General features: G+C 42.4%; 1 protein-coding gene across 1 annotated transcript in view; it reads right to left on the reverse strand.

Moving 5' to 3' along the window:
* meis1b (Meis homeobox 1 b) overlaps positions 1-15,749 on the reverse strand; it is a 79,826-nt gene that overhangs the window by 26,327 nt on the left and 37,750 nt on the right. Inside the window, exon 8 of the mRNA XM_074675626.1 lies at positions 15,469-15,614. Within this exon, the coding sequence (XP_074531727.1) occupies positions 15,469-15,614 (146 nt within the window). The remainder of the gene's footprint in view (positions 1-15,468; positions 15,615-15,749) is intronic.

Below are 15,749 nucleotides of genomic sequence, written 5' to 3' on the forward strand. Positions count from 1 at the left end.
CTAATTCTGGTACTCTTGATTTTTAACATATAATTTGAAGCAATCATTGTTTTTACCTTATAAATTGCTGTCATATTATTGCATATTATGCTAATTTTTTTTCAAAGTAAAGGATGGGAAAACTCCCTCCATTACTTGTACAACCCTGAAAGTGCCACATTTAAGCACTGTTTTTAGCTAACTTCGTAAACTGTACTTAATGGAAGAATTACTAAGAAAAGATGGGAAGAAAGACAGTACTTCAAAACTGTTTTTGTCCGCCGTTTTCTCAAAACCGCCAAATTAGCTCCTCTCTGTCAAAACACTGTGATTTAGGTCCTCAGTGCAGCAACAAGTCACCCAGTTTTAATATTGTCTGTCAGAGATTCTGGTGTCTTAATGGTCTTTGGCTGTGGTTCAGCGGGTTAGGAGAAAGAGAGAGAAAGGCCTTTAGTGAGAAAAGCAATAACATGTTCTTTAAAAGAGCAGATGGAAAGTTTCTCCGCGCATCCTTCCCTCCCTTCCCTCTTCCCTCCGCCTATCTTAATGATATGTCTTCTCCAAATATACAACTCCTTTCATGAGAATTTCCACCCCACTCTATTGCAGCTCTCTGAGCATGTGGGTGCCAGGAGGGGCGTGTGTTTTCTCTTCTCCCTTCTGTACATCTTATCAATCTGACTCTGCATGCGTGGGTGCATTCCAGTGTGTGTTTGGTTTGATGTGAATTTATTTGAGTGTATTCATATTTGCAAGCTGTGGACAAGACCAACTGTTTATTTGCGTGTGTGTGTGTGTGTGTTGTTTCCCACTTCAGCTGTAAATAAATTCTACTATGCATGGTCATATCTGTGTGTATGTGCTTGTGTGTAGATGTCTGTGTGGGTGAGTAACAGAGCATCAGTAACATCCCCTCCCTGTCTGACCGTCTTCCTCTCTGACCCCTCAGACAAGAACAAGGAGGGGATAGACAGTCAGAAAGGAGAAGGAAAGAGAGGAAGAGGGAAGAAGGAGGCAAGGGAGGAGACAAGGAAAAGGATATGTACCGCCCCTGAGGGGTTTAACCAAGAGATAAGCGCAGAAGTATTTTGTAAGACCCCTCTTTACTCCCCTTGTCCTATGCTTAACCCAGGAGAAAACCATTTAAGGCAAAAGAGTCATCTAACCACCAGTGATACAAACACAAACTCTGGGATAGAAGAAAGCAAAAATTATGAGTAAATTGTTTTTCATGACGATATGATGCTAATAAGACAGCCAAAAAATGACAGAAAACAGTCATGTATAAGAGGGGGAGAAGTAAAAAATTCGGAAAGCTTAAAACTTCAAGGCTCCCTAATTCTCGTGTTTGCAACAAAACAATTTAAAAGCCCCATCACAACAGCCTCAGTTAGTGTTTGTTAGCAATACTCCGCTTCAAAATGTGGGCAAGGCTATTTCAGAAATGTCTTTTATCTTGCAGCATGTCTTTCCGTCTTGCCTCCTCAGCAAAAGCAGCTATCTTTGCTCTTCTTTCTTTCTCTCTCTTTCGTCTCTCCCTTTCACTGCTCGAAATACTTTGACTTTGTTCTGTAAATTTGTCCTTGGCAAAATACAAAAGCATCAAAACAACACAGTAAACATGATGATAAAATTCAACCCCAACACTTTTTTTTTTGTTTTGTGTTTGAATACTCTAATGTCACACTTGTTAACTGAGTAATAAATGTCAAATAACTTCATGTTGCATATCTTCACACATTTACGACTGCATCTCCTTCTGAACCTGTGTGATTCCTTCCCTTGTTAACAGTTTCACTGCAGCATACATCCGTCTCAATCCTCCTTTAGCCATTAGTGTGACAGTCTTATCATTTCATGTTTTTCTATTTAAAGCTGTGCTTCCCGAGCCTCTGTGCGTCCCATTAAAAAAACTTGACACGCCACATTAGCTTTAAAAAACTGTAACCATGAAACGTGATGGAGGGAGGAATGAGGGAGAGGAAAATCATATGTTGTCACAGTCATGTGATGGAAAAAGGAGGCCATGACACTGCACAATCTGTGGATAACACACATGGGTCAATGGTATTTTGAGCTTACTTTAGCACCAGATGGTTGGGGTTTGCCACAAGGCACAAGGAGGCCATAAAATGCTGTGAATCACAGTAAACAACTTGTTAATGGGCAACAGTTAACTTTCATGTACGTTTTGTTGTTGACAAACTACTTTTAACTACTTTTTCAGCCACTTTGTGGGGTTTTACTGTTTTGATGGAGTCAGCCTGAAATCTGACTCGGTTAGCAGAGAACAGTAAGCTCGTGCTAGCTTGCTGACTTGCATAAAGCATTAAAGGTAAAAGTGAAAAGTCTTAACTTTGCCAGGACTGTTCCCCAAACTGTTCTCTGGTCAAGTCACTGAGGAAACCAAGCTGCCTATCAGGAATGCCTAACGGCTAATCCGGGGGCCTTTTTGGCCTAGAAGGGCATCAGAGTACCACACCAAACTGTCTCTCTCCACACACACACGCACAGACATACACACACTCAGGAACACACAGTTTACTGGAAGTGCAGTCTTTCTGCTGCCAGACATGTATGAGATTACCTTAAATATTTGGGGAGGCAAGCACATTGTTATGCTAACAACAAATGGCCAGAACCCTGAGCACAAGCAGACCTCAAAACAAGCGCTCCAAACTGTAAGCCTGCTGTATCTCATACAAGCTTCCAATTTCAAAAATGTCTAGCTCATTCAGAGGAAGTTTCATCCTGTGTGTGTGCGTTTGAGTGTGTGTGTGTGTGAAAGAGTGTGTGCTGTGTAGCAAAAGCTACGCCATTTCAAATTCCTTTCTGTGTAGGTGGCATCGACTGACATCCCTTTGACTTCATTAGGGAGCAGGGACCCAGCTACAAAGCTGGCTCTGGAAAAAAGGGGGATTAAAGTAAAAGAGAAAAGAGAGTGAGAGTGAACAAAACAACAACAGAAAAAAAAAATACAAAGCACCGCTAACCTAATTTCCTCTGATTTTGGGCAGCTCTGATGCAAAATAACAAAACAGAGCAAAAACAGACCTTTAGAGAGATTCAAAATGATCAAACTACAGAATGTGAGTCCTTCGTAAAGTCTGCGCCAGATAAATGCCCCCATCTTAAGATGAAAAAAAAGAAGTGAGAAACAGCCTCTTTCATGGCATTGGACAACTGGAAAGCAACTCAGTGCTTGGATGATGAATAATTCAGCATTGTTTTGAAAAACCTTGATGTATGCACCGAAAATGGTTAAGAAACCCTCTTTCAAACTGTTTTTGTCATATAATCTCTCCATTTCTCGTGCAGATAAGGAAGATGGAGAAAAAAAAACAGCTGTTCTTGGGATTTTCATTCATTAATGAGTGTTTTCCCCCTCAAAAAAACAGCTTTTGTTGGTTTAGGGAAATCTCTCTGCACTCTTGCCTGTGGGAATGAGATAAATCTAGTTAGCTGATGAGGCAAAGGGTAAAAAGTATATCATTAAAGCACTACTACAAAGTGGATTAGACAATGTACGGCCTAACCAGTCTCTGCACAATGATAATTGATGATTAGCATCATTCATGGCTTTTTTTAACTCTAGAGGCGCAGAACATTAAGGGCAGCAGTCGCTGATGTAGCCTGTTCCTGCAGGGTGTGAATGATGATCCGTGTGCTTTACACATGGGTGGGTCTCCTGCCTACAGTATGTGTATACTGAAGCTTATAGCATGTATGCACATGACCACGTCACAAGTCTTAACAAAGCACTGTACTGTTGTGTTAAGCATTGAATGTAAAGGGCAAGGTCTGTTTAAAACTGAAGAAGAGCATCTTATACTGTGTGCAGTATGTGTGGAGTCCCTACTCTCTGCTTGCTTTCACTAAGAGTGAGGGCGTGCTTCATTAGTCCTCCCCATTCCAGCTCAGGGGAGGCTAAATTTATTAAGGGGGCCGGATGTTGCACAACACCTGCTGCTGTGCTTTCCTCTGTGCAATAAAGGGAAGGGGGTGCAACATGCTAGCTAGTGCTAGTGGTAAGCGCTGCTCGTTGGACTGAGGCTGATGAGCTGGGGCTAATTCAGGGGGTGATTATGTAGTTTGCTGGACCACTAAACCTCTTTAAGCCCGTAATTACTGCCTATCTGAGCGAGGGGAGGCACTCCAAAGCAATCGGTACTCGCACCAAGCGGCGCAGTGAACAGCAGCCACAGCTGGAGGTGGGCTGCCTCAGGGCTGCCTGGGATGGAGGGGGTGTGTAAATGGGGGAGTAGGAGGGATCCACAAAGTGCCATCCCAGTCAGGTAGCACAGAAAGCTGGGGAAAAACAGCAGGACACCCCTTAGAGCACCAGCATGCTCGCTAGCTCCAAGCCACAGCGCTTGGAGCTAACATTCTAGCAGTGATCTCCAAGTTTCAAAACAAATGTTCTCCTGTTACACTCAGCTACAATACACGGAGCTCGTTACCCAGACTGCAGAGAGACTGAGAGCTGCAACGGGAGAGTTCAGAGCAACAAAACAGAAACAATTAAACAAATGATTAGACTTCCTAACCACATAAGCTCCTCTTATTAAAATGAAAGTGAGCAAAGAGCAAAGGGAGGGGTTGGATGTTTCACTGAGATGAGACACTGGAGTTCTTTTTTTAGACTCAGTGTCTTTGAGATACAAGAGGGAATCAGATTCTCAGATTGCACACGGACCGTGGGGGAATCCATTTCATTTCACCTGACTTTCATGGAAATTTGACTTTACGTAATGCCACTGAAATCTGATCTCTCTGAGGAAGCAATTTGGGGACCACAGAACATTCTAATAACCCTGGTGATATTATTATGTTATTATCATAATTACCCTTTTGCCCCTGACGTTTTAATTAGAAACTCACCGTTGGCCCTCAGGGGGGTGGAAGGAACCTGGTTTGGGGAATGCTCAACCTGGGTAAGGGTATTTCACAATTGCTCCCTTATGCTTTCTGGAGCGGCAAGTTTGAGAGGGAAGGAGGACGCAGCCGGCGCCTTTGAAAGATGAAGCTTTCTCACTCTACCTCCTCTGTCTTTTTCTGACATCTCTGTCATTCAAAGTATCAAAGTACACCTCCCACCCTCCTTCCTCTCCCTCCTTTATCTCCCTATCTTCCTCACCGGTCTCCGCCCCCTCCATCCCCTCTGTTCTATATTTAGCATTTTGCTTAACTATCTCATGCTACCTCCTTTTCTCCTCCTCTTCTTTTTCCACCTTCGCTTAACTCCCCTCTTTGCTGTTACTTCTCATCTTCGATTTTAATATCCTGCCTCTTCCTCCTCAGTCAAATGCATCCCTGTCTTCCTATTTTTTCCCCTCTCTCTTCCTCCCTGGCTTCAGCAGCGGAGGGCCTTCTCCATCAGTGCACCGCTTTTTACAAATCAATGACTTAATCTGTTGTAACAAACAAGTGAGCAGCACCCTCAGCCCTGTTCACTTCCCCCCATCATTGCTAACACCACGACAACAGGGCAGGGAGAGAGAGGAGAGGAGAGGGAAGTGTCGAAAAAATATGCAATATGTAATACATATGATAGAGAAGTGGCAGATGGGAGAATGTAGGAGCGACATTTTGATTTGAAGAATGCAAACAAGTCTGGAAGAGATATAAAGGGAAAAGAGAGAAATAGATGAGTGTGATTTTCCAGCCAAATTTCCTCCAAGCCTTTCGACTCCTCTACCATGAGTTATTGCCTGCCTGCATTCGCCACCTGGTTCACTAGCTAAGATTTCTCCCACTCCACTGAACAGAAACACACAAATATGTGCACCAATGAAAAACACTCACATGCACACAAACACACGCATGACACAGGTGCACTGTGGGTCAGCTGGCCATGTGTAAACACACCGCCAACTTATGATACCCTCCATGCCACCTGTCTTTAGTGCATCAAGCTCTCAGTGTAGGTGTAAAACGATGAGTTATGGATGGGTATCACAGGGTATCTCATTTATAAATCATAGCACTCTCCCCAGTGCCTTTGAAACAGAGCACCAATATTGCTATGATATCATGGTTCAAGGCCATTAAAGCATAGGGCAACGCAAGTTTGCATTACAGACAGAAATGAGTGAGGGGGAGTCATGGCAGAAAAAGAGGAAAGAGACAGAGAGGCAGAAGGCATGCATAAAAGATAGGAAACCCTCATGGTTTGTCAGAAAGAAGTGTTTTGTCTGAAGGAGAAGGAGACAAAGAGCAAGTATGGAGGGGAAGCGAGAGGAAGAGAGACAGAAAGAGCGTTCATGCATGGGAGAGAATACAAGTGGGAGGAACTGAATTGATAAATTAGTTCAGCCAACGTGCAAACTGATTACCACGACGGCAAAGCCACAGGATCCATCGAGCACACGCATGGAATGAGACACAAAGACACGCACACACTCAAACACAGCTCTTACAAAAGAAACACGAGGGTGACATACACAAATAATGGCACAATATGCAATAACAGACGCACACATACAGTCCAAATGTATCTAGGGCAGGCTGCAGCTGTAAGTGAAAGGTATCGAGCTGCTGACTCCAGCCAGAAAAGATCCAACAATCCTCTGGATCACCAAACGCAGCCTAATGGATAATGGCTAACAGTGAGCACTAATGTGATTTCACACACAGCACATTTAATTTATATCACTCGGTTCACAGAATCATGCTACACACAGATTCCATGTTAAACTTTTTTTCTTGGAGGGAGGTCATAACTTCTCTGGCAAAGTTTTATTGAAAAGCTTTGATCATAAAGTACTTTGGAGGCGACAAAGATGTCTACAGTCACAGTGAGAGGCTAAACCGCTAGCATTGCTAATGTTTTAGTGCTGGTTTGCATCATTAATCAAGCTAACGACAAGCTTATGACAATATTTTTTCCTGGCTCTTCCACACGTCAATGTGCCACTCATTCTCCAGTAAATACCACAGTGATGCTGGGGAACTCCACACCCCACCCAGGCACTGACGTCACCACTGTGTGTTTGCATCAGTGTGTCTCTGTCTGAGCACCAAGAGTGGTCCTCTTCTTAGGATTTGCAAATCATCGTAAACTGATTAGAGGGTACCAAACCAAGACTGATTTCACACATCCAGGTTGTTGGACCTTTGTCCACGCTGGACACACACACACACACACACACACACACACACACACACACACACACACACACACACACACACACACACACACACACACACACACACACACTTATGACATACAGCTGATAATGAAAAATGGAACGAGTGTGAAACACAGCTCCAGCATGAGGCCATCAATCACTCAGACGTACAACAATAAAACCACACACTGAACTGTTTTATAAGTTTCCCAAGGATTAAATTATGAGTGACTGGGGGAGGGGAGAAGAGGAGGACAAATGGAAAAGCAAAAAAATAAATAGATAAAGATACTGACAACATAGGATTCACAGTAATTTTTCCAGCACTGTGACACTAAATCATTGATATATGATACATCTAAAAAATGCTGAATTGAATATTTTCTGATGGCTGTGTAGCGCCTCCACACAATTTGAAAAAAATTCAAAGTAAGAAGAAAGTGAAACTTGAATGCAACTCATTGTGTGCTGTGTTCTTTGTGTGTACTCTTAGGAGTGTTGTCAGATCTCTTGCAAGTGGTTATCCAATCAAGTACTGCTGACTGACCTTGAGGGTCTGTAAAGTTCTCACGTTCTCAAGGAAGCCCTCTGGCCCACCCCTTAACTGAGGCCAGAGTTGGTTTAGATCTACGGCAGACATTATGGAAAAAGTTGAAAGGTGATGTGAATTAAAAGTTAACTGCCCTTGAGGGCTTTTAAACGGTGGGGGACGGGCTGCAAGACGCAGAAAGAAGATACAGGAGAAAGTAAAAAGAAAAAGAAAACTAACAGAAATATTATCATACTTCTAAAATGCTGGATACACATGCGCAGTGGACCTAATTCACCAGCCTTTCTTTGGCGCAAATTTGTATTTGCATGTCAATTATCACCAAATTACTTAGTTTTTGTTCACTTCCAGCACTAGCACTACCTCTGTTTTAGAAAAACTTAATTATCTTTTACTCAGAGTCCAGTGGGTAATCAGTTCATAATTTATTTTGTGCATTCCTGATGTCTCTGCTCTTATCCTCTCGAGTCTGTGTGATTTCTGTTGCGCTGTAGTCTCATGTCCTTATAAAGGCATTTAAGGGGGGTAACAGCTATGTTGATTGGGAACATCGAGAGCAATTTTAAAACTTTGACGGGCATAGCACTTGCCAATTTCTGTACACAGGTGCAAACAATCCTGCTGTTGAATTGGTCATGAATCTGATCTGAAATTCAAGAGGAAAATCTTAAAAAGATGTTGGTGAGTGAGTTCAATTATTCTTATAACAATGTGCAGCTAATTATTTAGCCTGCTTTGGGTGTGAGAAGCATGAACTTTGCCAAATAATGGATTTAAAGTAAAAAGTGAGCACCCAGCCAGCCAGTCAGGGAGATTATGTCCAATGGGTATGTTGCTTAAATTAAACTGGTACAACCTTCATACAGATAGAACTCTGAATGGAAATAGTCAAATTTTAACCTCATGAAATATATATAAAAGTTACCCCCAAAGAATGTCAAGTATACCAATGTCTTTGTGTTTGTTTGCTTGCCTGCGTGTTGGTTTACTAAATAAATAAAAGAATTTTTTTTTAAAAGGTGAAAATTTTTGACTCCGAAAAAATATTTATAAAATTCGGAAAATTAGCAAAAAGGCAAAAACTTAGTAGGTTTAATTTACCAATAAGCTTAAAAAAGCTTTAAGTATTGCCAAGTTAAACATAAATTCAAAGAGGCAACATCTGCTATGTATCAGTCCCTCCATCCACCCACTGTATCCTTTTATCCATCTCCTCATCCATCCATCATTCCATCCATCAATCATGAAACAGATGGCCTTTCAGAGTCTCTGTCAGATCTGATGGCTTTCCTCTAGCCTGGTCATACCATCAACCCCCTCCCGCTAACACTCCCAGAGCAACACACACACACACACACACACACACACACACACACACGCACACACACACACACACACACGCATTCACACTTTCAGGCACACCTCCACCACTTGGCCTGGCCTCACTATCTACCTTCCACTCCCATGCACTGCTATCTACCCACCCTGGAAAAGACGGGTCATCCACCTATCAGCCTTCAATACACACACTTAACAAAACAACATGGAAGCCAATAGTAATGGGTGCAAAGAGTGTGTGAGTAGCATGTCTGTGTATCTGTGAGGGTCAGTCCACAAAGAGAAGCCCCCAAAAGAGAGCTGTCTGCCTTAGATCCCTGGGGCCTGTCAAGAGGGATAATTGATGATGTTTTCATTACAAGGTGTGGGGTAATGTGGGGGTTGGGGCACAGTATGAGTGTGTGTGTATATGTGTATATGTGTATGTGTGTTGTGGGGGTAGGCAGGTTGACTCAGCTGCCTCCTCTTTGACACCACGAGATCCCAAGATTGGTACAAGTCGTTTTTCTTCAAATGTTCTTTTATGGGCGCACAAAAGAAATCACATGCATAAACACTCACAAAGACTCACATACACACAGCCCAAAGCTAAATCCATCAGAGAGATAAACTCCTTAAAGCAAATGAAATACTGAAAATGAGAATAACTTGTTCTCCTGTTTCCCTGTGCCACTCTGTCTCATCACAGTGTCACGCCAGGCCTTTGGCAGATCTGTCTGTCTGTCTGTCTTCTCTTAGGACCTCTTTGAAATCCTTAATGCAGTGGCGCCTCAGATTCTGACTGCCACTTAGATTGAATTAAGACCTAATCAGAGACACCAGGCCACATAGGCCTCTATATTGCTTTACTGTATCAGGATGGCCATCATGCCTTTGTTGCCATTTGTGGATAAATTAATGAAAAACATTTTTAAAAAGTTTGCAGAAGTTTCCCTATTAAGCTGGCTTCCTGATTCCTTTTTAAGTTATTAAGGAGGCGTCTGGTAGCTCTATTGGAATGACTTTTCATGAGAAATTTTATTTGTGTAGCAAACAACTAAGGCTGATTGACTAACAACAAAGGCATGACAAACACAAAAAGTAGCCATTCAACATATCTGAACTCTGGATTCATTTCAACCACACTCATATTTTTACTACTTGGCACACCACTTTCACCATAAAATGTGGGATCTCATGAGGTTCAGTTTTGTTCTTCTACAACTTGTGATAAAAAGTAACTTTTGCCAAATTGGTGATATAAATACATTTATCTTTTGGAGTAACATTTGCCTATTCAGTATCCTGGCCTTGTCTCCCTCGTTTTCTGTTCCTGACAATAAATTAAATCAAATAGAGAACACCCAAACTTAAGTTTGAGGTCAACATGAAAATAATTTTTTCATGAAAGAGACCTCGAGAAAATTTGGACCAGTAGGGTGGCACTTTTTGCAGGCCTGGGCTGCTCTGGCAGGTCAGGGTTGCCATGGTGACCAGGGTGCTGACATGTCCAGGCTCCAGCAATAAACAGCCGAAGACTAATGGCATCTGAGGCAATGCTGAACTCTGACCTGAGAAGTTTTCCTTCCCCCTCCCTCCTGTTGTATGGATGAGGCTTTACATATCTGGTTTGTGTTTGGCTGAGGAGTTAAGTAACTTACAAGTCTTCAGTTTACATCACACAGTAGATACAACCTGCTGATTCCCCCAAAAGGTTTTACGATGTCTACTAGCAACAAATGAACACACAATGGTTACTCACTTTTTCACAATCACAATCATTTCTTTTATTTACACTATTTTGTTAATGCAATCACAAAAACAGAATCTTGTCCCTTGCAGAGATTCTCTAACAATTCAAATTTCCCTGTGCAACATATCAAAGCCACATGAAAATTACCTTTCCGTTAAAGATTAGTGCACTCATCCATCCACCCATCCACCCATCTATCACCTCCTTTAACCCGCCTACAACCTTGGATTCCTCCACTTCTCAGGGCCAACAACAGCGCAGCTCCTGGCCTCTGCCAGCGCAGAAATGAATTATATTGCTTTTCACACCTGTTTCTGTTCAAAACCCTGCTGCACACTGCTGTGTAAAAAAAAAAAAAAAAAAAAGTGTGGGGGGGTGGGTAACAGCACTCCCATGGCTTGGCTACATCTGCGTACACAAGCGGTTAAATTAGCCTCTAATTATATTAACGGGGGATTATGCCTTCCAGTTGGATTTTTTATACTCCTTCTCTCTCTGTGCATTTTACACGTTTTAAGTGGAGTAAGGAGGAGGGGGAAGAGAAAAGCAGCTCATTGAGGGTTTGCGGGTTGGCTTCTTTTATGAGCTGCAATCACGGCTGCCCCTCGTTACACCGAGTCTGTGTACAAATAGGAGGGGAGGAGAGCCAGAATGAGAGTCTTAGTGATAATGTGTATGAGAGTGTGTGTGTGTGTGTCCCAGTCGGCCAGGCTAATATACCGATGCTAACACTCTGAATGCCAAACCCCCCCTGCTCTCCCTTTCTTTCTTTCTTTCTGCACACACATACACACACCTACTTCAGTTCAGCAAGGCAACAATCTAACTAGGGATACGGGTGGTGTGTGTAGCTGGAAGGTGGGGGTGAATTCCATCTAATTACTCTATCACATAATTTCACAAATTGCCTTTTCATAGGGGAGTGGAGAGCAGAGCACAGGGCGCGTTGGGGATTGAGGCCTGAGCTTTCATTTACTACTCATTTCTTGTTAAATTAAACAAGAAAATACCGTTTGTGGTGAGGGAGGGGCTCAGGGTGGGGGGTAGGTGAGTGGATTTCAAATGCAGGATAGGAGGATTGAACAGAACACAGGTTGCTACGAGCCATTTCTTTATCTCAGGGACTTGTCTTATTGGTTGTAACACATAGCAGTGAGTTGGCCTATCCAATTATCCAACATGTTAGAAATTATTTCAACATAACTTTGACATCTTTTTAAATGTAGTTTTGAAAAAGCACTCAAGAACAAAAACTTCAAACTCAATCATCCTCACTAATAGACATCAAATGTTTGTGTCAATTGGACAAAAGTATATTTGCTGATCTCTCATCAAAAGTCACTTTCAGTCAAATTACTGCTCACAGTTACTCTAGCTGTTTAATTAAGAATGTCAATGAGAAAACAAACACTAGAACGAGATGAGGACACAAGTGGAAAAGCCCACTGCACTCTCCTTTATTTTGATTCTCTAAGTTTAGAGCTGCATGTCAGGCTGGCAGCGAGCGGTGTGGGTCAGCCATTGGTGACAGGCAGCAAAAGCTAATGTTTTGTTGTCACTCCAAGTCAGGGCAGCCAAAATTTCTTCTGATGAACTTGTCCCATAAGTGTTGCTCACAACATATGAGCTCACTGGGCGTGTTGGAGAGAAGTCAGCGAGCTGCGACTGTCGTCATCGTCACAAATTCAAAACCCCTGCTCTATCCGTCACTTGAGACTCTGGATTCAACAGACAGGGCCATGTTTGACTCCCAGCCCTATTTCTTAGGGAACTACGACTTTTTCCTTCCTGTTGTTCATGCTTAGAGCAAACTTGGCGCCGTTGTCTTAAAACCTTTCTCTTTTTGTTCTGTTACATGTCAGCTGAGATCAGCATCCTTGATTGATACATGAAAACAGACAAGGGAATAACTTCAAAACAACCCCTAAAAAAGGCAGCCATGTGCACACCACCTACTGCCTACCCTGCTGGGTCGCTCCTAGTGCAGGCTGAGTTTGCCACCCACCTTCCCTTTCTGCTCCGGCACAACAGGAACTCCCCTGAGGGGGCAAATGTGAGGGCGAAAAAAAAAAAAAAAAACAGGAAATACACAAAGGTGGGTATGCAAACTTCTATTCTCTTCTATTCCATTGTTTAGTTGTACTGTGTCCCATTGTCTCTGAAATTCCTCCATGTTTATCATAGTTGAGAAACAACACTTTACCCTATTCAGGTTATTTGTGTCACCCTGCAGTCATCTTTCATCAGTATGTGTGTGGTTATGTGTGTCAAACTGGCACAGTGTCTATCTAAACAGCCAGACTCACATCCTCCATCGCTCTGTAAAACAAAGGCAAGCCAGATGATGATGTAGCTGTTCCTGGATCAGCTGTTCATGTTTAGAACAGAGTAAGAGATATCCTAAATGCATTCAGCATTTATAAACACTGTCATATGGCGATCAAACTCAGGGTGACAGCTAAAAATGATCAGTGAAAACAAGTGAGACACCAGAAGCATCTGTCAGACACCAGTGGTACTGTATGTGCCAGTGATTTTAAGAATCAAGGCCACATTTCCCATGAACTCAAAGGATGTTCGTCCCCTCTGTGGCTGAGTTGCATTTTCGTTTGGCTTTGCTGATGAGTATAAACACTGGAAGTAATTTTTCATCAACCTTTCATCAACTCTAGCTCTGCTTTGTGAAATGGCATACCAACATGTTGCTATTTGTCCCATTTCTTTTACATCTGGGTTAAAGAAAAAGTTGATGGACCCTCCTCATCCTTTTCCCCACCTCCTCATCATCTCCTACCCATCTTCTTTGTATTCACTCTCCCCTCGCCCCCTTAACACTCACTCATATCCTTCCTATTTTCTAAGATCTAACCCAGTCGCAGCCTCCCATAAGCCCCACTCACGCTGTAATAGGACACAGTAGGTGTGTGTGTGTGTTGAATAGCTGAATATGTGCTGATCTGTATTTCCACAGACAGGATGTGTGTATGTTTCAAACACCTTTCCTCTGTAGCCCCCAAGGTTGCAGCGAGGTGTATGGGGTTGAGGTCAGGGAGTTGGAGGGGAGGTTTGTGTGTATTTGCAGTGATGAGTGTTTTTTTTGTATATGTGGATGCATGCTGTTGGAGAGCCTGGTGGTTTGTGAGGGAGGTGTTGGGGGTCAGATGGGAAAGGCAGAGCAGAAATTAAACACAAGTATACAACTTGTACTTGTGTTTTGTGAACTCTTTGCACAAATATACACTGTATATAAATCTCTGCCTATGAACAACACTACAGCAGTGGAAGAAATCCAGATTTGCCACATTCATGACGGAAGACATTGTAAGATAGATAAAATTATGCCGAAAAGACAAACAAATGGCTAAACTCATACAACATGCGTGGGAATTAAGATGCGGTCTCCATAATCCCAACAGCAAACTACTTTTGCTGCATTCCCCCAGTTGGCTTGTGCAACTTTAACTGACACCCATTCAGTAAATTGGATCATGTTCTCCACAAACTGATGACACAGGCAAAATATGTGTGAGGCAATGTTGGGTAAAGTCAGTTTTATAATGTTTCTTTTTTTTATAGAAATATATCCAAAGTGCAATGATGTATTGGACTTAGGCTGAGGCCAGATTTAGGCCCTTATTTGTCACCCCACTGATCAGGGGGTGTGGCCTAACTGAATGCTTTACACAGTGGATTACTTGTTAAAATAATCCCTTAAGATTTGAGGTGTTATAATGACTATTTTACTGCTTGTGATGGAGTTGGATTCTCCTTGATCTGGGGTTGCAAACATTAAACACGCTTGCTACTTTTGATTTTCAGCTGTTTCTGATGGAATAGCCTCAATAACCAAAGACAGGAGTGCCCCTAAGCCAACAATAGTATAAGACAAACTTATGGAATTCATTGCACAAACTCTTTTTTATCATCCTTTTGCATTGACCTTTAGGCCTGACAGGTCTGTAAGTGGTGAAATTTTTTTAAATCACTGGATAAATTTTCATGTCCAATTTACTACTCGCATTTTTTGTTTATCTAAATTGATTTATTGTATTATTATTTGCCTGAATCCCCCCAGAGGCAATCAGATTATTGTCATTGTGGTTTTTGCTACACTTAACAAACCTTAAGAAGGTTAAATATGCACTTAGAGTGTATACATATTCCTCAACTCAGTCATTTCATCAGACTCAACATCTTACTGAATGTTGGCTCTTTGCTACATTCACATGTCTATACATTTTCCCACACTACTTCCTCCTAACAACCATGTGTGATGCTGTCAACTGGCGCTTAAGGCATTGGTATTTATCTCTATAATGCTGAAAAAATGATGCCTAACCACAGGCCCTTGCAGCATCTCAGGCATCTGTTAAATAATAACAGATTTGTTCTTAATAAGGTTCATCTATGTATCTGCAGCGATGGCCGGGGGCGTCTCTCCTTGGCTTCAACCTTATTCAGTTTCAGCAGATGAGGAGCGAGAGCGCAGGCTGCAGAGATCACCAGCAGATTACATTGGCCTCTGTCTTTGAAGTGTTCACCGAACAAACCAGGGTACAATGGGGAGAGGAGGATCATGTGTGTGTGTATGTGTTTTAGTGTTTCTGTGTCAAATAAGACAGCAGTAGAGTTTAAAAGACAGGAAATATGTGTCTATGTGTGTAGAAGGGTGAGAAACTTTTTGGCTTTAAAGTTCAGGTCATTTAGACTGAAGACTAATACTGCTTCATTCAACTCACTGTTAGGTGCTGGAAAAGCCATGCTCTCATGATATTGGTGGCCACCTTAGGGAAGATCCCTCTTTTCTTGTTTCGTTTCTTTTCTTTATCCGGGTCATCGTCGTCCCCCGTGCTCGGTGAAGCTACACTGTTGTCCAGGCCATCACCTGTCACATGACAAAAAACAGGAAGAGACAGCGCAGATCAGACACCCAGTTTGTTTACTCCCATCATTCGCTGCGCTGCTGCGTTCAAAAGGAATAAATACGATTTCGAAGGAATTCTGGAGGGCTTTGTATGCA

This window comes from Halichoeres trimaculatus, unplaced genomic scaffold (genome assembly GCF_033239565.1).
Source record: "Halichoeres trimaculatus isolate MK-OKI-2021-1 unplaced genomic scaffold, fHalTri1.1 fHalTri1_scaffold_8, whole genome shotgun sequence".
Classification (NCBI taxonomy): Eukaryota; Metazoa; Chordata; class Actinopteri; order Labriformes; family Labridae; genus Halichoeres; species Halichoeres trimaculatus.